This window comes from Emydura macquarii, unplaced genomic scaffold (assembly GCF_026122565.2).
Source record: "Emydura macquarii macquarii isolate MOO-44397 ecotype Brisbane River unplaced genomic scaffold, CSIRO-AGI_Emac_v2 contig_3345, whole genome shotgun sequence".
In the NCBI taxonomy this organism is placed as follows: Eukaryota; Metazoa; Chordata; order Testudines; family Chelidae; genus Emydura; species Emydura macquarii.
This window is the reverse complement of record NW_027133482.1, coordinates 7438529-7466156: the sequence shown is the minus strand read 5'-3', so window position 1 is coordinate 7466156 and position 27628 is coordinate 7438529. Positions and strand designations below refer to the sequence as shown.

The 27628-nt window shown below is 45.3% G+C and overlaps 1 protein-coding gene across 1 annotated transcript in view; it reads left to right on the top strand.

Annotated features, from left to right (window-relative positions):
* DCTN1 (dynactin subunit 1) overlaps positions 1 to 27628 on the top strand; it is a 129610-nt gene that overhangs the window by 52092 nt on the left and 49890 nt on the right. Inside the window, 1 exon segment of the mRNA XM_067533554.1 lies at positions 27445 to 27465. Within this exon segment, the coding sequence (XP_067389655.1) occupies positions 27445 to 27465 (21 nt within the window).

Sequence of the window (27628 nt, the reverse complement as noted above, 5' to 3'; positions counted from 1 at the left end):
GCCTGTTGGAAGTGGTTAGGAGTGCCCATTGATTAGACTGACGTGTCACTAGTGCAAATTCCTTAGAAATCACAATACCGGTCTCTGAGACATGGCTTTTGTGCATTGTGGTATCTTCTCCAGTGTGTCGATCTTGGCAGATAACTACTGCTTCATTGCAGTTCTCTCGTGTTAGCATGGTATCTCTTTGCTTTCTCTGCTTCGGAGAATGTGGTACCAAGAACCAAGGTGGGACTGGTATGAAGACTTCCCAGCTTTCCCCTCATTTCTCTGCTTTGCATATCCTGGACTTATTTCCATCCCTTCAGGAAGGGGATGTGGCGTTGGATCCCCGCTTTTCTTGAAAACTGTTTCAGTAGCGAGTGTAGGTCTAATGAGAAGCAAAAAAAGCAGAGTCCTAGAACTTTATCCAGTTAATCCTGGATTGAGACCAGTTACTTGTGTGACTATCTGTTACTGAACAACACTTACATGGGGCTTTAAGGGAAGGTGTGTCCTGTGCCCTCACAAGGCTGAGTCTCATCTAGGCAAGTCATGGGACAACATCTCAGGAAGAGTGAGGGGGAAGGCCCAGTTCCTGGAAGCAGGTCGGTTTACCAGGAGAAGAGGGGACTCAGCGGATGGGAGTGGAAGCTGTTTCAGGCATGGCAGTAAGCACAAAGCCAAGAGTATGAAGATGATGGAACATGTGTACAAAGTGGGTGTAAAAATGCTACCAAATCAGAACCGTCTATTCACTCACCCTGCGAGGAGCATTTACATCCCTGTGCACAGGGATGAATAACTTTGCAAGGTGAGAAACAGTGAAGTCAGGACCTGAGACATCAAAGCCAAGCCTTATTCTCCTTCAGGCCATCTACGGTGCTCAACTACTTTAAGCTTGTCTACATTAACTCTGGGGAGTTAATCAGGAATAGCTATTCTGCTTTAAATTCACATCCTACCTTCACCTAAATTAACTTCCTGTGTAGACAAGCCTTTGCTGATTCTGTGTGACTTTGGGCAAATAATTCTCCTCTCTGTCTTGGTTTCATCATCTGTGTAATGGGAATAATACTGAAGACCTCTCCCATTATTTTTACTGGGCATGAGCAGTGATTACGTCACTGTGCTGAAGGGCATTTTATTACTGCTCTTGTCCCTTGCTGATTGGATTTGCAGAGCTCCCTGATCATGGCCAGAGGCATTACTGCTGCTCTTCAATAAGAGCCTAATTGTATTAGTGAAAATACTGCGTGAGAAGCGTGGCAACACCACAGAGCAGCTTCCCACCTCTCTCAAGGACAGAGTCTGGCTGCTGTTCATTGCTGTTGGGGTTGCCTCTCCTTACATTCAAGAGCTGCAGATTAGCGGTATTTGCCACTAGATGACACTAGAGTCAAGGGAAAGTGCTGTTGTAAATAGTAGGAATTCTGTACCCCCTGGAGCTATAAACCTAAAATACACCGCATCAGAGCATCCAGTGCCACGTGGCACATGATAGGCAAAGCAGTTTGTCTCTAGGTCCTTTTGGGATTAAATTTTGCCTCCCTATAGTCAAGTTACCATCCATGTCTTTATGAGATGATATCTTTAGCCAAAATAGTCTACCTTTTCTTCAAGTATTCCCAAGGTTTCAGGGACACTGGGATAATTTAGACCTCACATTTTTGTATAAAGAGTTTACAGACAAGTTTTAAAAAATACACGGCCCTTCTATAGTAACTTTCATCCAAGGATCTCGGTGTCTTACCTCTACTAAGCCTGATCAAACATCCCTGTGGGGTAGAAAGGATTTCTTTTTTTGCAATGGTGGAAACTGAGATGCAGATTGGAGAAGTGTCTGTTGTTAACAGATGTAGACTCTTCCACCCTAAAGAGCACATGATAAGTCAGTGGCAGAGTGGAGAATGGAACCCAGGAATCCTGTTTCCCAGTTCCAGTTTTAATCACTAGGAAACGTTCCTACCCTAATTAAAATATTTTTGTGAATACATTGTTGAAGGTTCTCATGAGAACCCCAAAATTATATGAACTGATCTATTTCTTGATCCAAATCCATTGAAATGTAGGGCAATGGGCAGATGTTAACACACTAAGGTGATACAGGTAACACAGGGAAGGAACTGTTTCCTGCCAGAGGTTGCATCACTCAAATGTCTCTCTGTGCTGGGCGTGGATTTCCTGTGAATTTTATCCCCTCTCCTCTCTGCCAATCCCAGCAGTAGTGGGTCTTGTGAGTTTAAACCGGGGATAAATGCTGCTAATCTCTGATTACATTGTGGTAAACCAGCCACTTAGAAATCAGAGATTCTCACTGGTTTTAGACTTGCCTTGGCATTTTATAATAGTGTAGAATTGGTGCCTTGTGTTGTGGGATCCAAATGGAGGCTAAGTAAATGCATGTATAGTTGGACCTGTTGTCTCTGGAAAGAAGCTCCTGGTGTTTGAACATAAGGGGAACACCACCTGTTCATTTTCCCTAAGGGTGACTGTCACCCAGACTCAGACTGAGCCCTGCCAGGAAACATGCTGCTTGGTAAAGCTAGAATAGAGGTGGCAAAGCAGAGCGGTACTGCTCATCTCTGGGAGGGGGGACTCTGGGCACATGTGTTAACATGGGTGAAGTAAGATGCCTACACAAATATAATGAGAGTCCTGTAGCACCTTAAAGACTAACAAATTTCTGCGGGCATAAGCTTTCGTGGGCTGCAACCCACTTCATCAGATGCATGAATTCACAAAGTGGGTTGCAGCCACGAAAGCTTATGCCCGCAGTAATTTGTTAGTCTTTAAGGTGCTACAGGACTCTGGTTGTTTTTGCTGTATACAGACTAACACGGCTACCCTTCCGGAACTACACAAATATGTAAATACTGCAGCACTAGCCTTTTCCTGAGGCCTCACTCTGACTGCTGTGGTACTTGAAATGAAGTTGGTGCTTGTGGTTTTGTTGTGGAGAAGTGACTCACAACAGCGTGTCTGTAGAGGTCAGTGGTACTCAGGGAAAGGAGAATATGTAAACCGAGATTCCACACACGCTCTCTCATGGAACGTATTTCTGCCTGGTTTGGTAGATAGACTTGACACAGCCCGGGCAGATCTATCTAATGGAGACAGTGGCATGTTCAAGCCCTTACCTTTATATAATTAGGACTTGAGGGTTGAGTATTAGTTATAACACACTCAACCATGAGCAATTTTTACTTCAGACCTGCCCAGTTTTAATTCACTCATCTCTAATTTTACACTGGGGAACTTGACGTGTATATGGTGGCGAGATGCAAAGAAATCACCAGCTGTAGTGTAGACAGCAACTGCACAGACTTCTCCTCCCCACACAGTGACTAGGCAGAGGTTGCTGAACCGGGGTCAGTTTGGAATATGAACAGTGTTTGCTGGTGATTAAGTTGGGGCAGACTTAGCTCCCTAGCAATTCCAGGCTTCTAGGGGCAAATGCATTGACTGATAGTATTGGAAACAAAGTAATACCCAACTCCTATAGTGTTTGTCATCAGCAGATAGCAAAGCTCTTCACAGAGGAGGGTGATATCAATATCATCCATTTTTTACAGCTGAGGCAACTGAGGCACAGAAGAGAAGTGACTTACCTAAGGTACCCAGCAGGCCAGTGGCACAGCTGGGAATAGAGCCCAATCTCCTGAGTCCAGTCCAGTGCTCTCTCCCCTAGGCCCCACTGCCTCCCTATTTCAGGTGTGATCATTTGCCTTTCAGAATGTTCTTTGCTGGAACCTTAGAAGCCTTAATGCCCTAGGAGCCAGAGTCTGATTGTAGCCACGCTGGGATAAAGCTCATGACCCACAAGGCAGTCGCCGGCTCAGTTATCTGCTATGTGCTGGCAGGTCACATTACACAGGCATGTTCAGGTTAATCAGCGTGCTGTCTTCCTTGCTGATTGTACGTATTACTGAAGGCTGGTGAGTTCAGCAGGGTAGATCAGAGTATGTCCCGCAGGGAGAGCTGTATAACATCTAGCTGTAGGAATGGTTCACTGCTTAATGTCCCTGTCATCCATGCAGTGGAAATGCTAACTTCTAACCTTTGTCCCCTCTTCATGCAGCGCGGAGTGAAACCGAAAAAGGTGGTGCATTTTTTTGGCAATTAGTCTGTACATCGCAGAATCTCCTGGCCGCATGAAATGCCCCCAAATACATCTCGGCTCATTGTCATTCATTGCTGCAGTGCCCTCCATTGTACGGTTGCATGTTTACTCACTGCATGTGTTCCCCTTCTCCAGCTGCTCGGCTGACCCAGCTTGCTTACAAGATGCTAGCTCATCAGAGCCCAAAGGACTGTATGGGGGAAGAGGTCTGCTTTATGGGAAGCTATCCTTCATCACTTCTCAGCCTGTCACACACCCTGCTAGGGAATGTGGATTCATAAAGCAGACAACATTCTTCTTGTAAGTTCTGAGAACTTTCTGCTGTTGCTTCACAGCATGAGGGTCAAGCTTACACACCAGTGCTGGGTGTGAATTAACTATTTGAATTTGTAAAATTTGCCCATCATATTTCTCCCTGGGTGCATGTATTGAGATTCTTGACATCAGCATACAATAGTCAGCTTTAGAGTCCAAAGGCCAGACACACGTATTGTCGTCTCCATCCCAATGCTTAGGCGAACACATGAACCTTGGCTCACATTCTGCTGCCTTCTGTTTCCTTCCAACTATTGCTGTAATGGATGTAAATCCATTGCATTCATTGCAATGTGCTCGGTGCTGTATGCAATAGATGTAGGCACTGTTCCTGTACCATTGAATTTATGGTGTAATGAAAGGTGAAGACAGACATCGATTGCATTGGATGGCCAGAGAGGTGATGTCTTAAGGCATGGTATGGTTTTTAAGTTTTGGGTAACAATCTGCTAAGACACTGGGATACTGTTTACAAAATATTAAAATAGACCGCGAAGGAGATAAATCCAGCAATAGGGAAAACACCATATCAAAAAAAGGAGAACTGAGTTTGGAAGCAGAGGTAGCACTGGCTAACGGATGTTTTCTTTGTGCTTTGAAGACAAGTCACCATTTTGCCTAAATATAGTATTTGTAAACTGACAGTTATTTCCAAGTCCCTCTTTTTCAAACACTAATTTCTCTTGAAAGAGCCCCTCCCCTGCACGCACCCCTGTTATATTCTGGCAGGAGCCAGGGGAAAAGAGAAGAGCAGAAAATCACCACAAATAGGTAGTTTGTTTTGTAGCAAAATTTGTATCAGAAGGAAAGCTGCACAGGTCTCATCAGAGCTTACCAGCTGTGGCACAGTCGGACTGGGGAAGGTTGTAACTTTGACAAGGAAACCCTGCAAACAATCTTAGCCACCCAGATACTACAGTGATGGGTACATTAGAAATGCCAAAAAGATGGTACGAAACACGACAGGACTTTACCTGCTTGTTCCTGGGGGCGATGGAGTGTAGGCTGCCAGTTAGTGCTGCTATGGATCTTTCGTTTCCAGCCTATGTAACCCTTCAGCACTGGAGGAAAAGCAGTCCGAGCCCAGAACTACAGCTGTCCCTTCTGCAGAACGCACACAAATGGGGAGCAGTGCGGGAGCAAGAGGAGAAGCTGTACTGCTCTTGAACTTCGGTGTTCCGGATGCTATGATAGTAACTGTTCCAAGGAAGGTTGGGAACAAAGAACTGGAATAACCTCTTTGTCCTGACCTCCTCAATGACCTGCCTAGTCTGAAATCGTTGCATGTGTGCGCGCTGACTGATCTGCATGCGCTTTGCCGTGTTACTTCACTCTCCTGCCAGCTCTCGTCCCTGCTGTTTTGCATGCAACTATTCCTCATAGCTCTGGCTTTCCTGGCTCTGTCGCCCACTATGATGGAAAACGTTTAGTTTAGTGTGTGTTGATTTTACTTTTCAGTTTTGCATAACTTCATTGTGAAGATTGCTGCTGAACTGGGTTGGTGGCAGATTGTGGCACACATGGTACCATTTGTTTAGAATATTAATTGCCTAATTCTAAAAGGAGTAATTAAAAGACAGACACCAGAGAGCCCATGACACAAGTGGGTTTCCTTACTAACATTGTGGTGTTAACCCTGGGATGGAAACCAAGATCAGACAGGTATGTCCTATAACTTCCTCTCAGTGTGACAAACCAACCTGCGCCCATTTGGAAAGTCTCTTCTAACCCTGCTCCTCACAGTTCCGTTTTAAGGGTTGAAACTTTCAATAAACTTGTTGGCTCTTTTCTATGTGGCCCTTGTGGCCGTTTTAGTGTCTGGAAATCAAGGTCCTATTTGGTAAAATTATTAATGCTTAAAAAGAAATAACATTAGTAGTAGGCAAATCCTTATTAATGAGATTACGTAGCTCTTTGCGCTGCATGGTATATATTGGACTTTAATCGGCTTAAAAGCTGTTTCCTCCTGCTCTATTTTGGGTGGCAGATGGCCTTAGTCCTCTGAGATTGCCCACCTCTTAAATTGGGGCAAAGAGCAAATACAAATAATCAGCCTTCTTCCACTCTCTGCCTGCCATCTGGATCCTAGATATTCAGCAGAGAGTGTGGAATAGGTAGCCTCGTGTCCTCAAGGGTGCTGCCTCTCTTCATGACCTATAGTGAGTAACGCTAACTCCACACTTCCTTCCATTGGAGTCAGTGTGTGACCCTTCCCAGTTGCCTGTTTCTCTCAAGGATGGAGGCAGTTGCTGTTTGCACACGACATCTCAAGGAACTTCCACTGCACCTTTTGGGTCAGTTTCCTTTAAGGCCTGCAGACTGGGGATAAGGGAAGGCCAAGAGCTTCTTGCGTAACCATGAAGCTGTGCAGTAGCGTAAAGTCTTATGGAGCAAGGAAGTTCATATTCCTCCCCAAAGGTATCTGCTACTCATGTCATTCTGAATTCATCCTGCCAGAGATGCCAAGAGCAGATGTTGTTAATCTGTAGCGGGGAGCAGTTGATGACTGGGCCCTTGCTGCACTTGCACAAATAAAGAACACAGCTGAGTGAACAGCTGCAGTGCACTTCTGGCCCAGCGTGATAGGACGCGCAACACCAGGAGAGCGCTGAAACCTCTTGCTGCCTGCACTGTGATGGGCTGGTGGAGAAGGGAGAGTGTTTAAAGGCAGCATGACCATTCTTGCAAATCTTAGAATGGAATTACAGTTCAAACAGTTGACACTGTTAATTGCTACAGTTCTGTCTGGCATACCAGTTACTGAGCAGAGAGGAAACCTGCCTCCTGTCCTGCCTCTCATAGCCAGGACTGTGCCACCTGCTTGACATGCCAGCCTTGCAGTGCTGCAAAGACTGACATCGGAGAGGTTAAATGAGTTAAAAGCTGGCCCCTGCCATCCTAACCAAAATGGTAGAATCTGCCTTGGAAAGGTCAGAAGCTCAGCCTGGAGTTGTGCCCACCAGGGAGCGGCGGCAAAGCTGTTCATTTATGTACGGATTGGTACAGGGCCCTGGGAGCTTGGCAGCTGGGGTTGAGGTGAGGTTGGAAGCAGCGATCCAGGAGCCTTTCTGCTCCCATGTGCCGAGAAGCACCAGTCAGATGTGGGTCATCAACACAGCCATTTTAGTGGGATCAGCCTCTGGCACTAGCTTTTTCTTCCTTGAGGTGGTGGTTTATTTATTTATTTTTAAAGCTGTGAGGTGCTCCAAGGTGCAGTTCATTTAAGGAGACGAACCCCAGTCAGTAGTGGTGAGAGGTGCCTGAGGGTCTGCCGTGCCTCGGTCCCTAAGCAGCTTGGGGAATAGCAAAAGGAAAAAGCAATCGAAGATGGGTGTGGTGGGCACTGCCCTGCTCTATTTTGCATGAGATACACCTGCCCTCTGTTCTCTACTTGCTTTCAGGGGTGCCAGCCTCCCCTGGACAGTGGCTTTTGGGCGTTCATTTACAGAATTATGGGCAGTTGCATAGAACGCCCCGGCTGGTGCCACAGTGTGTTATTGACTCAGAGGTAGCCGATTGCTGGACCACACTTGCAATTTGTTCTTAAAAATGTTCAAGACCAAATAACTGAACTTAGTCAAATTTCCTGTCTAAAGATAAAACAGTACAATGCAAAAAGGAGACTTGCATACCCTCCTTCTGGGAAGCAAATTCTTGCCGCATGTTCACCTTCTTACACAGGCGTGCTACACAGATGTGCATTTCAGCTCCTGGTATTTATGGTGTGATCTTTTTTATAAGTTGCAAAGCATCACTTGCGAACTGTACTGGGTGCAAAGTATTAATGTATTTTTGCTTTGACAAGTGTCCTGTTTTCTAATGCTGATGCTGACTTCAGCTTTGCAAAGCATTGTGGGATGCTTGACATGGGTGAATAGAATTGTGGGATAGTACATTCAGTTCTTCCCAGCACCCATATACACGTGTGCGTGCCTGGCTTACCGTGGTAATACCATGCACATAATTATGTATACTACACCTAACATAGACGTATGGGCTAACTGTGCCACTCTGCAGCATTCTGTGTTCAGAACAGAGAGCTGGCTCAGAGGGACAAACAGACTCCTCCATTGCTGCCTTGTTTTGCTGTACAGAGAGGCAGAAGATGCTGGGTCGTTTTAGGCCTGGTCTGCACTACATACTTTTGTTGACCAAAGTCAACTTTTTGTGCCAAAACTGGTGGTGGTGTACATCTTGCAATCTCCTTCCTCCCCCTCAAAGAGAGGCATAGAGCTTTTAGTGACACAGCATCAGTGTAGACACCGCGCACGGTAAATGTCCTCTAGGAAGTGTCCCACAATGCCCATCCTGATCGCTCTTGCCATCAGTTTGAACTTTGCTGCCCTGCAGCCATCTGCCCCTCCCTCCCTTAAAGTTCCTGGAATTTTTGAAATTACACTTCCTGCTTGGTCGGCATGGAGAGGTCACATCTCATCTTCCCAGCTGACCATGACAGCTCCATGCACCAAACGCTGTCCAGCTTGGGGCTTCTGGATGTGGTCAGCATTTGGGGAGAGGGGGCTGTGCAGTCCCAGCTCCACTCCAGCCGAAGGAACTTTGGCACATTGGGTCAAATTTCTCCTTTAATGGTGGAGAAGGGTTATGAACAGGACACGTTGCAGAGCCATGTGAAAATCAAGACGCTGCGGCAGGGTTACCAAAAGACTAGGAGTCAAACGCTTGCTCTGGTACAGAGCCAAAGATCTGCTGCTTATATAAGGAGCTGGAAGCTATCCTCAGAGGTGACCCCACTTGCACCACCAAGAGACCATGGATACCTCTGTGGGCCCAGAAGCAGTGGACACTGGACTCAGCCCCGATGAAGAAGTCCTGGACGAGGAGGTTGAGTTGGAGGGCAAATGTGGAGCAGGAGACTGTCATTTGGTGATATTGGGAGCCGGGACCGCTTCTCAATCCCGGAGGTTTCAAGTCAGTTCCAGCCCTCTAGCTCTGCTGTGCAGGATGGAGGAGAGGAGATCTCAGGTAAGTGATTTTTTGGGCTGATGCTGCTCTGTTACATGAGGTACAGCTGTCCTTTGCTTTGTTGCATTATACAGCTGGTGGAAGGGATAGAAATGCACAGCAGTAGCTGTTTGCATGTGCTTGTTTTTCCCCCGTTCAGCTAGGCAGTGCGGCGGAAGAGTGTGTTAATGCACACCGAGATTTCATGGGAATCCTCCAGAGAGATCCCTAGGAAACTTTCCTGGAGATACTCTCCAATCCTCTGTCGGAGATTCCTCGGCAGAGCAGCTGCTTTATTTCTTCCCCCATTGTAGGAAACTTTCCTGCGCCAATTGCAGTCACTTGTGCAGGGACCAAAGAAGCACACAGGCGAGCAGCTTAGGGACCTGAGCTGAAGCTGGTCGCTTGGAGGAGATGCACCCTATCATCTCTGCTTACTCTTAGCAGGGAGAGATTGGCTTCTATAGCCCCTGCCTGTGGAAAGTGGTGGCACAATTTGAAATTTTGCCCCTGCGTGCCTGAATCAATACCCCAAACAATCACCAGAATTGTTTCCCCAGCTTGAGTGCCCCCTCCCCCTGGGCACAACTCACTATGCCCTGGTTGATTGTCAAGCTGTGTGCTTGCCAGGGGACAGTGAGAAAGAGGTGTATTTTATAGTACTGAATCAATGCTGTTATTGCATGCACAGTCATGCTTCTGTTCATTGTTTGTTGTGCTTCTACAGATGTGCTTTTGAGAGGAAACCCTTCCATATCTGCCGAGCATTTGCAGCTGATAAGAAAACGACCACGGAGAAGTAAAGAGGAGATATTCCAAGAACTCCTCTTGTCCATGCCTCTCCCTCCATCATCATCATCATCATCCTCCCCCCCCCCCCCCTCCTCCCCCGGCTTCAGTGAAGAAAAAAGGGCATGGAGACACACTGTCTGAAAATCAAAAATTGACAGGCTGGAGAGGAAGGAAAACCAGGAGCAAGTGATGACAGGTCACGAGCGCATGATAAAAGCCACGGAGGAGCAAACGGAATCGCTAAAGTCACTAATAACTCTGCAGACTGAATTCCTACGTGCTTGCCCCCTTGCAACCAATACAGAACTGCTTCTCAGAACCCTATGCCCTTACCCCTGTCAAACTCCACCCACACGTTCCTACCAAAAAATAAGCTCCTCTGGCACATCTCAGATTGATAGCAGTCAGAGCCACAGGGCTTTTATTTATTGTTGCTCATTTTCAAAATGGCTCCTCAAGGCGTCCCTGATTTGAATGACCCCGCTGTTGTGCCCCTCTTATAGTCCTGACATCTGGTTGTGGATAGTCAGCTGCAAGGTGATCCGCCACTGCAGTCCAGGGGGAAATGTTTCACCCTTAGCTTCACAAATATCATGGAGTACACAGCGGGCGGCAAAACCATGGGACTATTTTCTTCATTTAGGTCTAACCTGCCATAAAGGCATTGCCAGCAAGGTTTTAATCTGCCAAACACACTCAATGGTCATTCGGCACCTGCTCAACCTGTTATTGAAGTGTTCCTTCTGCTATCTAGGTTGGCCGTATAAGGCTTCATGAGCCATGGCAGTAAGGAGTAGGCTGGGCCATCACGATGGGCATTTCAGCATCTTTTGGTCTAGAAAGAAAGTCCCTGCTTGCAGCTTTCTGTGGAGGCCAGTGTTCCTGATGATGCGTGCCTCATGCACCTTCCCTGACCAACCTGCGTTGATGTCCGTGAAAGGCCTATGGTGATCCACAAACGCCTGCAGTACCATAGAGAAGTACCCCTTTCTATTGATGTACTCCATTGCAAGATGGTCCAGGGCCAAAATTGGGATGTCCTCTATTGTCCCGCCACAGTTAGGAAATCCTATCACTGCGAAGCCATCCTCTATTTCATGTGCGTTTCCAAGACTTTGTCCTTCATAGCAGAATGTGATCAATGGCCCTGCACACTTACAATAACGTAGCTCCAACGGTAGATTTCCCGACTCCAAACTAGTTAGCGAGTGACTGGTAGCAGTCTGGAGTTGCCAGCTTCGACATGGCGATCACTACATGCTTCTCCATCAAGGGGGCAGCTCTCATTCTGGTTTCCTTGTGTCGCCCAGGGCAGGGGTGAACTCAACTCTGTATAGAGTTCCATGAAGGCGGCTTTACGCATTCGAAAGTTCTGCAGCAACTGCTCATCATCCCAGACCTACAGAACGATAACTTGCTTCACGTGCCCAAAAGTGGTGGGGCACCGTGTGCAGATACTCTGTGAATGAAAACCGTAATCTGGTGGTGGTGGTTTTTATGGCACACAGCAGGTCAGGTGCCTCGGATTCCTGTTCCGATTGGGAGCTCATGACATACATCATGACCAGCTATGATGTGTTCAGAACGCTGACAACAGCCATGGAGAGCAGTGCAGGATCCAGCCTTTCAGTTAGAGGTGGTGGGCACGCAGGAGATGGAGGCCATTGAAAAACACCACGAAACGCAGTTGGAAACCCGTGGAATGACAGGATGGAAATCTCTGCATCATGGGACGTTAAGCTCATACCCATGATGCACTGCGATCTTCTCCACCCTCTCACAACTCCTAGCGGCTCAAGGTGGCGAGTTGCACAGTGGGATAGCTGCCCACAGTGCATTGCTCTCACTTCCGACGCTAGAGCTACAGTCAATTAAACAGCTGGAACTTGTTATTGCAGCAGGCGAATTGTAGCTGGCAGGGAGGTCTGACGCTGAAAACTAAGAGTGTCTGTTTCATCTGACACTGGAAGTTTGAGGCTGTCGTCAGGGAGAGGGTAGGCAGCCAGTGCTTTGTCCATTTTAAACTTCAGTTGAATGAAGACCATGAAAATCTTTGTTTCTAGGGCACATTGAATCAGCTCCTCCCAACAGTGATTCATCAAACAGTTCGTGTCTGCCCCATGGCAGGTGGCTTGGAGCCAATTTGTTCCCGGCCTTTCTTTTAGCTATTATTTATTTTATAATTCTCTGTATGCAGAATCTACCCTAGCTTCATCCTGTGAACTGTAAAAGCAGCCCCATTGCTTGTACTGTCCCAGATGGCATTCGGCGATCAGTGAAACATTCGGTGCGCTGAGACTAATTTTTAAGAGTTGTATTCTGAGCCCAAATACAAAAGATTCATAACAAGCTGCGTTCCTTCCCCTCTCTCTCATGCATGCAGCAGCTGCTGCCACTTTGTCCATCTCATGTTACATCTCTTGTTCCACTACTTACCACCATACCGCTCCCAAGGGCCTCTCTTGGGAGTTGTGTACTTGTACTAATGTCTCCATGTTTTGAGCAGATGGGCCTGTTCCGTCCTTGAGCGGGGGCAGGTGCATGTCTGCTTATGCATGGCCTGAGTTTTGGTTTTCTTTAAAGAAAATGGAACTAGCCCGGTTTTAATTTTTTTAAATGAAAGAAGAATCAGATGAGTGTGCCAAACTCTGAAGAGTGTGTTTCTCATCTGGATTGCAAGATGAACATCTCAGCTTCCCTGAAGCTTTCTGTGGGAGGGGGCAGAATGGGTCCTGTGCGCTTGAGAGCTCTCCTTTTTCCAGTGAATTCTTCACTTACCTAACAAATATTTCCCTCACCCAGCCTGTAAGCTGTGATGACAGTTTATAATTTCTATAAGGAATGGGCACTGTTATTTATGGCAATGTCTTTGGTGCATGATCACGCCTATTTCAGTATTAATTGGAGTGAAAGCTGCTGAATTCAACAAGAGCAGAAGATGGTGGAATAAGCCGGTAGTTGCTGTGTTCTGTTGCAAGTGTGTAACGGTGTTCTCACTAACGGGCAGTTCTAGCTTTGTCCTGGCAGCAGCTCCTTCATTAAAGACACAGAAGTGAAGCATGTATTGGGCTCATTGCCCAGAGGAGTTGGGAAGGTTTAAATGTCTTATAGTTTATGTACTGGCCCTATGAGCCCTTTTCCTGCTTCCTATGATCATGAAATCAATCACTTTCCAAGGCGTATCTTCAGTCCAATTCTGAGAGCTCTTCTTTTTTACTGGACAGTGTTGATCAGATTTCTCTCCTTAATTTTGAATTGTTCCATTTAAAAACCAGTGTTTTCTCTCCTCTGTAGCTTTACCTATTTAGTAGTTGTCTCACTACTAATGCATTTTAAAAAGATGCCGCCAGTACCACATTGTCACACACACTCACACACTCTCACTCTACTTTGAACACGTGCACAAATATTCCAAGTCTCTAAAATTAGGAACCTGTGTAAGAAAAGGTGTCGATTCATTAGATGGCCTGTTGGCTCATTCACTTCTCATTAGAATCCTTGATTCTCTTAACTGAAAAAACATCCCATCAGCTTTTGTGTGACACAGTGAATGCTGTACTGTGCACATGGCCAAATAAGGGGCATACTGCAACAAGCTCTTGCTTGCCCTTGGCTAGTATTAACTTTTTCAGACTCCCCTTGTTCCAGAGGAGGGTTGGGCACAGTTTGATAAAATTACAACTAACACTGTTATCCAAACTGAAAGCATGGCAATGTGCCAGTGTGGACAGAGATTCTCTGGAGCTGTTAGTGTCCTCAAAGTCCATTCAAGAAGTCTTTCTCTATGGGCTTGCATACCCTTAAAATGCTACAGCGGCTTGGCTGTGCCACTGCATCACTGTAGCACTTCAGTGTAGACACTGCCTACGCCAAGGGGAGGGATTCTCCTGTTCACGTAGGTAATCCACCTCCCCAAGGGGCAGAAGCTAGATTGATGGAAGAATTCTGCCATTGACCTAGTGCTGTCTACACGCTGACTTAGGTTGGCTTAACTACACTGTGCAGGAGTGTGGATTTTTCACACCCCTAGCCAATGTAGTTAAACCAACTTAATTTTCTAGTGTAGACCTGGCCTGCATATGGCCAGTGTGTAGCGGTCAATAATGTTCATTGTAATACACAGAAATTGTGTGGTGTACATTTAGATTCCACCAGACTCTGCCAATGGGAATGCCATTAGATTCAATGGGAACGTTAGATTCCACCAAACTCTTCCTGTGAATGCCATTTAGAAAATAAGGTTGCTGTAGCCACGTTGGTTCCGTGATATTAGAGAGATGAGGTGGACCAACTTTTATTGGACCAACCTCTGTTGGGGAGCAAGACAAGCTTTCGAGCTTACACAGAGCTCTTCTTCAGGTCTGGGAAACGTACTCAGTGTAGTGTGTGTGTGTGTGTGTGTGTGTGTGTGTGTGTGTGTGTGTTTTTTACTTGTAAGGTGGTGTGTGTTATCTGGAGTCACCACGTGTGTGAGTAGAATTGCCCAATAAAGACAATCTCCTGAGTGTGCTCTTCCATAAGTGTGGATACAAAATGAATGAAAGGTTCATAAATAAATCCCTGTGGAATCGTCATCAGTTCTCTGGCTGACTCTAAGATCAGCCCGCAGAGGCTGCCATTTCCCTTTGAACAACACGTTAGCTGAAGTGGAGAGAGACTTTCACATAGACTGTGGCTGTGCTTCAGCTGCCGCTATCCATTTCTGGATATCCAGTCTTGGGTTGACCCTGCCTTTGTCAAAGAATCGTGGTGTCTGTTTGAGTTCTCTGCCTCTTAAACACTCTGGCACGTCCCACTCTTCACGGCCCCCATGGAGTGCTGGGCTCCTAGACTGTTGTCTCCTTTCCATAGCACTGTGAAGGCCTTGACTCTCTGAAACCCTCTCTGCTGAATAATTTCTGCAGCTCCGTTGTTGCTGTGCATCAGTGTCGCAGCTCTGAAGGGCTAGTTTTCAGTACTCCTTTCTTGGTGCTTTGATGCTTCAGTGAATCTTTCTTGGGGGTGTTTGTTCATCCTTTAAGCAGAAGTCTAAGACGAGTCCCATCCCTGAGAATTGGAGTTTGTCTGTGATACTTGTGTTGATTTGGATTCAGCTTCCCATTAGGTTTCTGGAGATCTGCTTTGTCAGATGTTAGAGCTGCTATTTTACAGATTCTGGACTACCAGGTTCTGTAGCAAAAGGCAGGTCTAGCTGTGGAACAGAGATTACACCACTGCCAGATAACACATGCCTTTTTGCCTAAAGGCACTGGCATGGGCCCAACATCATAGAATCGTAGAAGATTAAGGTTGGAAGGGACCTCAGGAGGTATCTAGTCCAACCCCCTGCTCACAGCAGGACCAATCCAAACCAAATCATCCCAGCCAGGGGTTTTTCAAGCCGCACTTTAAAAACCTCCAAGGATGGAGATTCCACCACCTCCCTAGGTAACCCATTCCAGTGCTTCACCACCTTCCTAGTGAAAAAGCTTTTCCTAATATCCAGCCTAGACCTCCCCCACTGCAACTTGAGATCATTGCTCCTAGTTCTGTCATCTGCCACCACTGAGAACAGCCTAGCTCCATCCTTCCTGGAACCCCCTTTCAGGTAGTTAAAAGCTGCTATCAAATCCCACCCTCACTCTTCTCTTCTGCAGGCTAAACAAGCCCAGTTCCCTCAGCCTCTCCTCATAAGTCTTGTGCTTCAGCCCCCTCATCATTTTTGTTGCCCTCTGCTGGACTTGTTCCAATTTGTCCACAACCTTTCTGTAGTGGGGGGCCCAAAACTGGACATAATACTCCCGATGTGGCCTCACCAGTGCCGAATAGAGAGGAATAATCACTTCCCTCGATCTGCTGGCAATGCTCCTACTAATACAGCACAATATGCCATTAGCCTTCTTGGCAGTAAGGGCATGCTGTTGACTTATATTCAACTTCTTGTCCACTGTAATCCCCAGTTTTCTGCCTAACTGCTGCCTAGCCACTCAGTCCCCAGTCTGTAGCTGTGCATGGGGTTCTTCTGTCCTAAGTGGAGGACTCTGCACTTGTCCTTGTTGAACCTCATCAGATTTCTGTTGGCCCAATGCTCTAATTTGTCTAGGTCCCTCTGTTATCTTATCCTTACCCTCCAGCTTAGTGTCATTTGCAAACTTGCTGAGGGTGCAATCTACCCCATCCTCCAGATCATTAATGAAGATGTTGAACAAAACTGGCCCCAGCACCGACCCCAAGGCGCCAACTAGACATCGAGCTGTTGATCACTACCTGTTGATCCTGTTGATCTAGGCAGCTTTCTATCCATCTTATAGTCCTTTCATCCAGCCCATACTTCTGTAATTTGCTGGCAAGAATACTGTGGGAGACTGTATCAAAAGCTTTGCTAAAGTCAAGGTATCTTGACTAGGCTAAAGTCAAAGTATATCACGTCCACCGCTTTCCCAGTATCCACAGAGCCAGTCATATCAAAGAAGGAAATCAGGTTAGTCAGGCGTGACCAATATCAAGTATGTGATGCTGTTGATGTGGCGTGTAGAGATGCTGCCTCAAGACAGATGTCCAGAAAAACTCTGGTCTTTATCCAAATTCCACAGAGATCCAGAAAAGCTTGAGGACCTTCACCTTGGTGAAGATACTCTGTCTGGGGATCATCCAGACTCCTAGAGGCCGCTTTATAGAAGATGACACTGACTGAACTCACCCTATGTTTTCTTGCTGCACCAACGCCTGCTGGGGGAAGGGAAAGGAATCTACCCGTAAGCATCACACACTTTCTCTGAATTCAGAGGTGTCTTTCACCCATTCTCTTCCTCTGGGCTCTCTGCAGCAGCAGCAGGAACAGAAGGGTGCTAAGCAACTGGCCAACTGAATGGCATCTGCAGGGGACTCCCAAGAATAGTTCCATTATCCCATGTGCATGCGATGTGGCATTGCTGAAGGTTCTGTCTCCTGCACTGGTAAGTGTGGTTAAGTAGCCTGATGGATGCACTGGCAAGCTGCCAGGAGCCAGATGGCTGTGTCTAAATTGCACAGAACAGATGACAACAGCCCTCATCCTGAATATAGAGAAGTGGCCTATGGAAAACCTCAGCCCAAGCCTGCAGTACCACATCTTGATTTGAGCATGTGGCCATGTTACGTCTTGGGATCTGTAACTTGTGTCTGCCAGCCCTATAGGGATGATGCTCTAGTTGGCTAGTATGGACTCTGTGCTTGAAGACATCCATGATCTTTAATGCTGCTAAAAGAAAATGTTTTGAATAATTAAACAGAAAACTCTGTTGCCAAGATGTTTTCGCTCTCTAAATTGTTGCCAGAAAGTAGATTTCTGAAAATTATGATCACATTCAATGTGTACCTAATCCAGCTCTGAACCAAGGCATGTTCCTTTGGGAGAAGCCGACAAGCTGCTCCTCTGCTCTGTGATCTCTGGCTAGGTCACATGCTATAGGGTCTACCAATAAATGAAGTCCTGAGTCCCTGAAGGACCTGGCTGTGCTCTCCATCGGTACTCGTCAGGGATTTTACGCAATGCAAAATGCATTTTGTGCATTGCATTGCAAAATGGTAGCACAACATAGGTCTGTATTATTAGAAACTCTCTCCATTTTCTGTACCTCAGACTTTAACCAAGCTCTGCATCGTTTTTCTTCTTCCTAGGACTTGCACAGCAAGTGACATGGACAGAACCAGACAGAATCTGGTCCATAGTGCTTACGTTGAAAAATTCAAGACTGACACAGGGCTGTGGTCTTTACCTATACTGTATTGTCTACGAGCAATTAAGGTTTGATTGAGGGATTCGTGAATTGTCTTGTTTAATATCAGCTGGGCAAATATTAACAAGAATGGGCTTCCTCCCCTGTTGATAGGAGCAATATTCAGCAATCCTTCTCTTTAAACCCAAACAAACTGGGGCTGTGATAGGGGAATAAGCAGCCTGTTACGCTGATCTCCTATTGTCCTAAATCAGTTTTATATTCTTAATGTGCAACAAAAAATCCAGTATCTGCTTTTCTTTCCTTTTAGGTCAGTGGTTTTCAACCTGTGGTCCTTGAACCCCTGGGGATCCGCAGAGTATGTCAAAGATATCCCAAGGGTTCCGCACTGCCCTTTGAAATGTATTAGGGGTCCGCAAATGGAAAAAGGTTGAAAACCACTGTTTTAGGTTATTGAACGTTTTTTGTAAACTGAACCCAGTGCACTTGGTAGTGCTTTTAAATCATCCCAAAAAAGTTTGAATCAAATCCAGTTAATTTTAATTAAAAGATGGGCAGATTGGTGGTCATTTCAGTTTTTGGCCATGTGTATGCTGGTCTGTTCAGATAACCTTTCTCATTCTGTCAGCTTCTAAGATAATTCAGAGCTTGATAGGCCATTGAAGGAGTTGGGAAATGCTGGTTTTACTGCTAAATATATGAATAATTTTCAGATGGAAAATGTTCTCTTTACATATCAACAAAATTATGACTAAGACTTTACACGGTAAGGTAGGAATATCCAGATGTAGAATTCGTGATGGTATCATTTATACTCACTAAATTGTGAATCAAGTTTGCATTGTTACCTATTGGTGCCTCTTCCTTGACCCTGTGTCATTGCGGGGAGGGGCACAAAAGGTAAGGGAGAACTTTAATGTAATTTTATAACTTCATATATAGAGGTTGTCAACAGCCTACCCTCATGAACTGCTGAAGTATCTCGTTTTCAAGGGACTCTGTCAATGTGAATTTGACCCCAGTTTGATATCTGTTCCATTGAATAATAAGAAAAACCCTTCTGATTCCATCAACATCTTTTGTTCTTCAAAATAGTAAATGCTGGGTAATAAAAGCTCTTACTGTCGGCTAAGGAGTAACCCCTGTTGCTGTTACGCACTTTGTATGTGTGGCTGTTATTTGTAAGTATAGCTCCCATCCAGTGCTGGGGAATCTATTGTGATAGTGGATGGAGGGCACAGATGCTGTAGTAGCTGATTTATTCACATACGGGAACTACTTAGATGTGTGTGTGTTGTTGTTTTTTTTTAACTTATTCGTTGCCTATTTTGGAAACAGATATTTTGATACCTGAGGACATTTCCAGTCATCCTGGTTTCACATTACTGACTCAGTGACTGGTTTCATTCTATTTTTCCTCTCACCCTCTCCAACTGTATCTTCCCCCCAAAAATATTTTTTGTTTGGCTTGAAATGTCTCGTAGGTGGTCTCTGGTCCGGAGGGGAAGAACTTCCAACTTTTCTGAAGTAACTGACCAACCCATTTTTTCTTGACATTTAAACAAAAAAAACCCAAATAAAACAAACAAAAAAAAAAAGTATTAGAAATCTTTTTGGGTTCTCATAATTGTAGAACCTCAGTCTAGAGCTCAGATTAGTCCTGTGCACTAGTCCTAAGAAGTTATTTAAGATCAGAAATTATAGTATTGGTCCCTTGTTCAGATCTCCTCAGCAGCTATTACAACCTTCATGAGATACTCTGCAAAAGTTAAAAGCTCTTCCAGCAAGTAGCAGATACTATAACTTCCACGAGACAGGTAATGCCTTGAGTGTCGTGCTTCAGGCCTCGTGGAAGTTATTACTTCTACCAGTGTGGTTGAAGGGGCCTTGTAGAAGGAAATTCCATAAGGCTTCTGAGAATTGTATCAGCTGAGGTCAAAGCTTCACAGCTAAGTGCGGCAGAACTACATTTTGTGGGGTCTTAAGGGCTACTTAAGGGGACAAAGCCACAAATACCAGCAACCTTTGTCAGCACAAGCTGTTGTCTCATCAGGGCTTGTGATTTCTGTGAGGGATGTGTGTGGCGCATCAGAATATCCTGGGATCAGAACACAGACAGTGATTTAAACTTCCTTGGCAGTTTTGAGAATAGAAACAAAATGCTGAATGCTAGGTCTTTAAAAAAACACAAAAGTGCCTTAATACGTAGAGTGTTTTAAAATTTCCAGACACAGGACTTCAGTAAGGCGCTGAGGGTTAAGAATATTTCCTTGATTTAAAAAACAAAACAAAAAAGTCTAAGCCCTAATTCTGTAGAATGTTAGAATTTTTAAAACTAGAGTTGATAGTTCTCTAGTAAATCAGGGAATTCCTAGTGAATGTGCCAGCACCGCTGTCACTGCCCTACATCCTCCCCACTCTCCTCTTATAGGCTGCAGACATGCTCTTCTTTCACCCTTCTACCATCAATATTCCCATTACAGGCAACAACAACTCTCCGCTGGTCATACCCTTGTTCTGCACGCTGGCCTGTGAACCATTATCTTAGTCTCCTACACTTTCCCACTCCAGGCCAGAGATTTCCTCCCCTGAACACAGGATGGAGATGCTGGTTTAGCCCTTTTACCCTCCCTGCATGAGTGAGGGTTCTCTCCCCAGATACAGCCCAGAGATCCACTTGTACCTCTTCTACGCTCCATAGCCAGCCTGCAGGTTCCCCAGGACCTCAGACAGGCCAGGATCTTTGGATCTTTTAGGGTCACGTTCTAGGGCATTAATGAAAGTTTTCCTGTTTTAAGGGAAATATGTTCTCAGCCACCAACCTCACGACAGATATGAGCTTGGGAATGATAGAAAACGTCTGCTTAGCTGAAGTGTCTCTTGTTGATAGTGGAACAGATCCTCCTGATCATGCACTGGGACCCTTTGGGGGCGAACTCTCAAGGCAGGAGGTTCCTTGGTGTGGCTGGTCTCTTACGCGAGTTTCACTCTGGCTTTATTTTTCGTGTGCAAATATTCAGTTGAACAAATTTACAACAGCAAATAAGATTTTTTTTTTTTTTTTTAATTTCGTGTTCTTGTGAAGTTGGATGTCTGTGAGAGAGAATGAACTGGGAATTTGGGATGTATTTGGGAATAAAGGAGTAATATTGGGTGAGAAACTCTCAGTGGTAGAAGGTGGAGGTGGCTGTGTGTGTTTGAATTTACAGAAAATAACAAACTTGCCCCTTGAACCAAATAAATTAGGCTCTAGTATTCCTGTATAATCCTGTATTGGTGTATAGGCAGCTCCCAGTAGCTAGGGAGGCTGGACCATGTCAGCTGAAGAGATTTGCAAGGGTTCTGTGAGCATGCGTAGATGCTGAGCTGGGCCCATTATTGCTGGAGGAGGGATGAAGAAATGTTCTAATTAGCCAGTGAGACAGCTGAGCCTAAGGCGTTGCTAGGTTACAGAGGAGCACCTCATTGGTCCCTATGCATCCCTCCTCCCTCTGGAAAAAAAGCATCAGCTCAGTCCCTGGTGCTGTGCCTGGATCCAAGAGCTGCCTAAGAACTTAGAGAGGGGAGGGAAAAATCCATAAGTGATGATGTAATAAGGAGCCGGGGCGGTGGTTGGAGTGGCCAGCAGAGAAAAGAAGTGTGGCCTATGGCTCCAGCTGCTAGGATGGACCCGGACACCAGCACACTAGAGTCTTGCTAATTAACGGTGTCCGTAGCAGTCTGGGTTTCAGGAGAAGCGGTTGCTGGATTATCAGGGTCAATGGATGGCAGATGAAAAGGAAAAGCTGCAGCCATTTGCAAGCGCTCCTGGGCAGACTGTGCTTGAGAGAGACTGTCTACAGAGAGCTGCATTGTTGTGATTGAATGTTTTAACGTTCTCTCTCTCTGCCTCCCTCTTTTCTCTTTCTCTCTCTCCTCCTCTGTCTTTTTTTCTGCAATGATGAGACAGGCCCCAACAACACGGAAGGTACAATCTGCTGAATCCACATGATCATTTTTAACGCTGCTTCTAAACATGTTTTGTTTTGCTCTTTTTTTTTTCTTTTGTATGTTATGACTGCAAAGCTTTAATTTTGAGTTTCCAGCTCAGTTTTGAGGTATCTCTGGAGAGACAAGCCGGGGTGGTGGGTGTTTAATGACAGAACGATGTAATTGAATGTATTTGTAGTCTTGCTTTTGAGTTTGTGTTCAAGTCCCTTTTCCATTTCACCTGACAGCCTGCTGTTTGTTGTGTTGTGTTGCATGCAGTGCCTCTGCAGCTCAAATCAGAGGACAGGGGGTTCGCATTACCACTGCTGCTGGAGGGCAGTGCTGCTGGCTGTATAAAAGTTGCATGCTAATAATAGTTTTTATTTCTCTTCTCTGGCAGTGCTGTCTAATTGGCCCTTTTGTTGTTTTTTGCCTGCATTTAAAAATTTAAAATGATTAGTGTATATGTGGTTTTGTCTGTAAGTTACAGTATAGACTCTGATTTTTGTTCTCTGGGTTCCTATATGTATGTTTTTAGCATAATCAGGATCTCCGAGTTTAAGTTCTACAGATCAGTCAGTGAGGTTTTATACCTGCTGTCCTAGAAATAAGTTTAAAAAAAAAACCCACAAAAAACAAATAGCCCAAAAGCAAATGTACAGCTTTCCCTGCCACGTCAATTGTTGGGGCTGTAACAACCAGAAGATGTTGGTTTTTTAAAATTATCTTACTGTAAATGCATGTGATTTATGGATATGGAACCTTAAGCTGAGCAAAGGTAGTGACATACTTTACTGGGGGGGGGGGGTGATTTATTTTAAAAGCTCCTTTTTACTCCACTTCCAAACGAAAAGTTTTGCAAATATAATTTTGTATTGCTCATGGGAGCAGAAAGATAATGGAGTTGGGGCCAAGTCTGGAGACCAAGATCCATGTACATCAGTTTGTGGTGATTTGATGGTGGGGGCCAGCATGCATTTCTTCCAAGGAAGTTGTAAGGTTTGCCATTATTACCTGATTTATATGCAGTTTCCCTGTGTTAAAACTTTCTTTCCTGGTAGGTTTTTTTCTTGTAGTTTCTCTGTACTTGGCTACTGCTGAGTGAGTTCATCATGCACTAGGCCTCTCAGATTTTTTTAAGGTGTAATGTAAAGCTTCTTGTTGTAAGGTACATCTAGCAGTAATGCACAGAACATGTGACAGTCAGCAATAACCATCTAGAGAGGAAGCCATGTAAATATGTTAATGGAAAGCTATGCAGGTAGTAACATGAATTCCAACAGGTTTATCCAACGGCTGAGCATCCTTTGGAGAAGATTTAAGTAATGGACTCTGTAAATATAAATTGAGCTAGATTCCCGACCAGGAGCTGCAGTCTTGAAGTAAAGTGTTTGTGTTGCAAGGATACTGAACTTCAACAGCTGCCAGCTCCTATAATATGCAAATAGGGCTCACCCATTCTGTACTGGAAACTCTTTCACAAACTATATGGTAACCTGTGTGGAAACAAGCAGTTAAAGGGAGTGTGTGTTCCCATACCGCATTCAGTATGTAACCTGAGAATTCCAGCTGTATTCTGCTCATGTGGCTCTGGAGCCCCTGGCTTTGTGCCTGTGTTGCCTTACCCAGGAGTCCACTGACCACACCTAGGGGTCTTAATATGAAGAGAATTTCAGCTGTCCTCATTGTCAGTATAATAGTGTAGTGCACACCTACAACTGCCAACATATAACCCTGCTATCTTGATCCAAAGTCAGACCATTCTACTCCAGATGGAATGGTGTTTGTTGGGAGCAGTAGGGCCTGGGGGCGGCATCTTTATATTAGAGGACAGGGACACAGCAACACTGACTCCAGAGGCTGTGCTTTGCTCTTCTAGATGTTGGTAGCTAGCAGGTGTCTTTCCTGTCTTTTCTGCACACAGGGAGAGACGTTTTCCCAGCATATGTATTTCTGTTTTGGCTCCCAGACACTTCTCTTCCTATTGAATGTGGAACTTCTGGAGGAACAAAGGTTATGTAATAGCATCAAATATTTATTTGCATTATGGAGTACAGTTCAGAACCACTGACTAATGAAATAGTCATGGCTGGAATACTTGATATAGAGCATTCTGGGATCTTAAGTGGTCCCAAAGTTCTTCACTGAGCTACAACTGGTAAAGTTGGTAGCCCTGTTCTTCTGGAACTGCAAAGTTCAGGTATGAGACATAGCTATAGGACAGGGATTCCCAAACACCTTCGTAGCAGAGGGTCACTTTTTACTGGAGTATCACCATTTCTTCTGTTTGTGATCATGCAGACCACCTTCCCTTCCACTGGCCATCAAACCACATCCCTTCGATGCCATGCAATTGCTGCCATGGAAAGTTAGTGTTAGGAATGGATGGAATCTATTTTCAGCTGTATTTTAATGGGCTCTAGTGACTGAAAACAGGAGCTAGCACCCGTAACTAGCTGGCGGTCAGTAAGTGACCACAGAACCCATGAGGATATGTCTGCACTGCAGCTTGGAGCAAGTCTCCCAGCCTGGGTAGAGAGTCCCATCCCCACCGTGCTACAAATAGCAATGTGGCCATTGCGGGTTGGGCTGGAGCTTGGGCGCTCAGCCTAGGGAGCTGAGCCGGCCTGAGGGCCTGAGCTGCGAGGGCCACGCTGCTATTTTTAGCATGCTCCCTGTAGCCCCGCTAACACGAGTCTGTCTGCCCAGACTGCAGTGTGGACGTTCCGTGGGGCTCTGGCACACTTACCCAAACATGCCAAAGGGAGGGAAGAGTTTTTTATTGTCTTTTTATAACATGAGAAGAAATGAGCAGTGTTATACAGGACATTGTAGAGAGTAGGTCTGCCTAGGTATCATCAAGAGCAGTCTCTTCTACATCCTGATGAGATCAGTGAACCATTGTTATGACCTTGGCTTATAAATGAGCCGTTTCCCCCAGTGAATCTTCTAGCTGACACCTCAGGCTGTATCATCCTTACAAAGAGAGTTTGGTGGACTGGGACCAAACTGATGACCTTCTACACTTAAAATAGGTTTAGATAATACAGGGGAAACAGCAGAAGGATTAAAAATGCTATTACCCACTCCTTAGTTGTTTTTCCTTTAATGGGAATGGCAGATTAATTTTAATTAGAGCTGCTGGGAGATAGGATTTTTTTTTTTTTTTTAAGGATTCTGTGTGATTTAATCTAGGAAAGATGCTCTCAATTTCCTTCGTGCCCCAGAAGTGACTAATTCAAGATTGGATGATTGAAGATGCCAGTGTATCTTTCAGGGGGATTCATTAACATTCATTGGGGGTATTTATCACCAGCATAAATCCATCCATTAGAACAGGCAGTACTAACCTATTTCTTGGATGTGCAAAGTTGGTTTGCCAGTTTAAAATATTCCAACCTTTGGGTACTAATTTTTTTCAAGTACTGACAACTCCTTATATCTGTTTCTTGTAAACCAACATGATAGCATTTCCATTGCTAGCTCTGGCTGTTTTGGTGCCAACCATTCCATAACAGGACAGCAGGAGCCATATTTGAAGGAACATTTCTCTGACAATAGAGACTTTGAGTTCCTCTTTAAAATGCTGTAGTGGCAGCCCAGTACTTGGCAAAGATAGAAACATCTGAACATGCCTGGGTTGCTACGTCCCTGAGAAGAGAGGATTTCTCAGAACGGGGCTGCTTTATGAAAGCTTTTCTGCAGTCTTCCCCTCTGGGGAGGGCCAGAGTTAACTGACAGTTGCATCGCGTTTCAAAGAGTCATTCCACAGAATGGTTTTTTGTCGCTGTTTTGAAGGACTCTTAGCTTTTCCAAAGCACTTTGGAAGACCTTACACTCCCAGTCCTCGACACCAAAATCATCTCCAGATTTTTTAGCTTCTTCTGTTTGGTGGAAACACCTTACTGATTAGTGTTTTGCAAAGTAAGAAAACTGCTCTGGGGAAATCTTTCACTTTTGTTCAGAGTAGCAACTTTCTGGAGGGTCTAATTCTAGATCGCTTTCTTCTGGAACTGTGAGCAAAGTAGGATTTATCCCCGAAGGATATGCCACATCTCAGGTGTTTGAAGGGATCTGTATTTTACTGTGTCCCCCTTAGACTATTCTGTACAATTCTGATACTAAAAGGAAGAGAGAGATTACTAGAAGTCATGTGTTACCTGGTTTACCAAATCTTATGTGCGAATGAGGCCATCACCTTCAGATAAAGATGTGGACCACTGACTTGATTAAACTTTCTGTCTTACTGTCTCTCACATACAGCCCAGCTGACAGTGAAGCTGTTTTACAGGGCCTTGTTTTGTCTGAGAGTTGTAGCAGCCTGAAAGTTGCCAGTGGCCTTTTTGTGATTAAACGCCTTGTTCCTCGTGCCTCTCAATGGGAGAAGAGCATGAGGGTAGCGTGTCTTTTGACCTGCTATGTTCCTGCTGACGTTAAGATTTTCTAGTCCTTAGTTTTATCTGATTAGCTCCCATTAATGGAAGTTGAACACCCACAAGGATGGGGAATATACCCCTTCACGCTTTCCCTGCTATACATTGGCCGAAGAAAGTTGCTCCCAGTTCATGTCTTTCAGGTATCTTGATTTCTGTTAAAACTTTGTTGATGAGGCACCACATAATGGGGACAGTCCATGTGTTGCAATCGCACAGCAAGGAGGCATGTGATATGAAAAATTCTTAGGTGTGGGATTGCTAGATTGGCTGTCATAATCTTGTATCAGCCTCCTTGATACAGAGGACAGATGCGTCAGGCTGAATGAGCCTACCTGAAAATGTGACACATTTTACTCTTCAGAGCCAAGGGGAAAATGGCATCGCTGCCTTGAAAATACCTCCGTGTTTGAGTTGAAGTGTCACATAATGCAAACCCTGTGATGTTGTAACTGAAGGAGTAGAACTTGCTCCTCCTTCTCGTTGGGCAGCTAGTAACACGTTAGCCTCAGTAACCTCTTCTAGGGAAAGGAGGTGTTTGAGTGAAATCCAGGCTCCTGCCAGCGGAAGCCTTGAGAACCCTGGGCAGTACAGCAAGAATCCAGCAGGATGTTTCTCAGGCTAACCCAGGGGAGTCCAAACTTTGCCTTTCTGAGATCTTTTCAGGAATCTAGTGTCCACTAAATGGATCAGATTGAGGATGCCCCGAGGGCAGCTGCAAGGACAGCAGGTCTCAGCAAGCCATGCATCTCCGTTGTCTGAGCCGTCAGGCTTCTTGTCTCATGACAGAAGCCTTCATGCTGAGACAATCTCTTTGTGATCTTGCATCTGCATGTTAAAGATAGGGGTGGCCATGGTAGAACTTTGTGGGCCATTCCACAAACCTTGGTGTCTTCAGTGCAAATGACTGAAAGACGGTTTTTCTAGCTGGGTGTGAGGTGAGCCACAAGAGGGTTCTGTTTCACCTGGGACTGTTGTGAGAGCATGGGCGAATGAGCATGAAGACCTGATGCTACGCACACTAACTGCGGTAATGTCTTTTTGTTTCCTTTACCTTGTTCTTTGCTGCATCTGCTGCTGCTGCCGCCGCCGCTGCTGTCTATGTATCTCTGTTCCTGTCTTTCCCTGTATGAATGTTTCTCCTACTCTGCCTTCTACTCCTGTTGCCCTCCAGACCACCACCAGGCGGCCCAAGGTGAGATCCAGGAACTGTGGTCAGTGGGCATTGATCATTTTGTGTGAGCTACTTGAGTGCTAAATTCCAGTATCTGTTTCCTGCTGTGGCCCTTTTCCCGTTCTTTTGTGGAACTTGGGAAAGCTCTGAAGATAGAGATGCTTCCCTGTAGAATATATTTAAG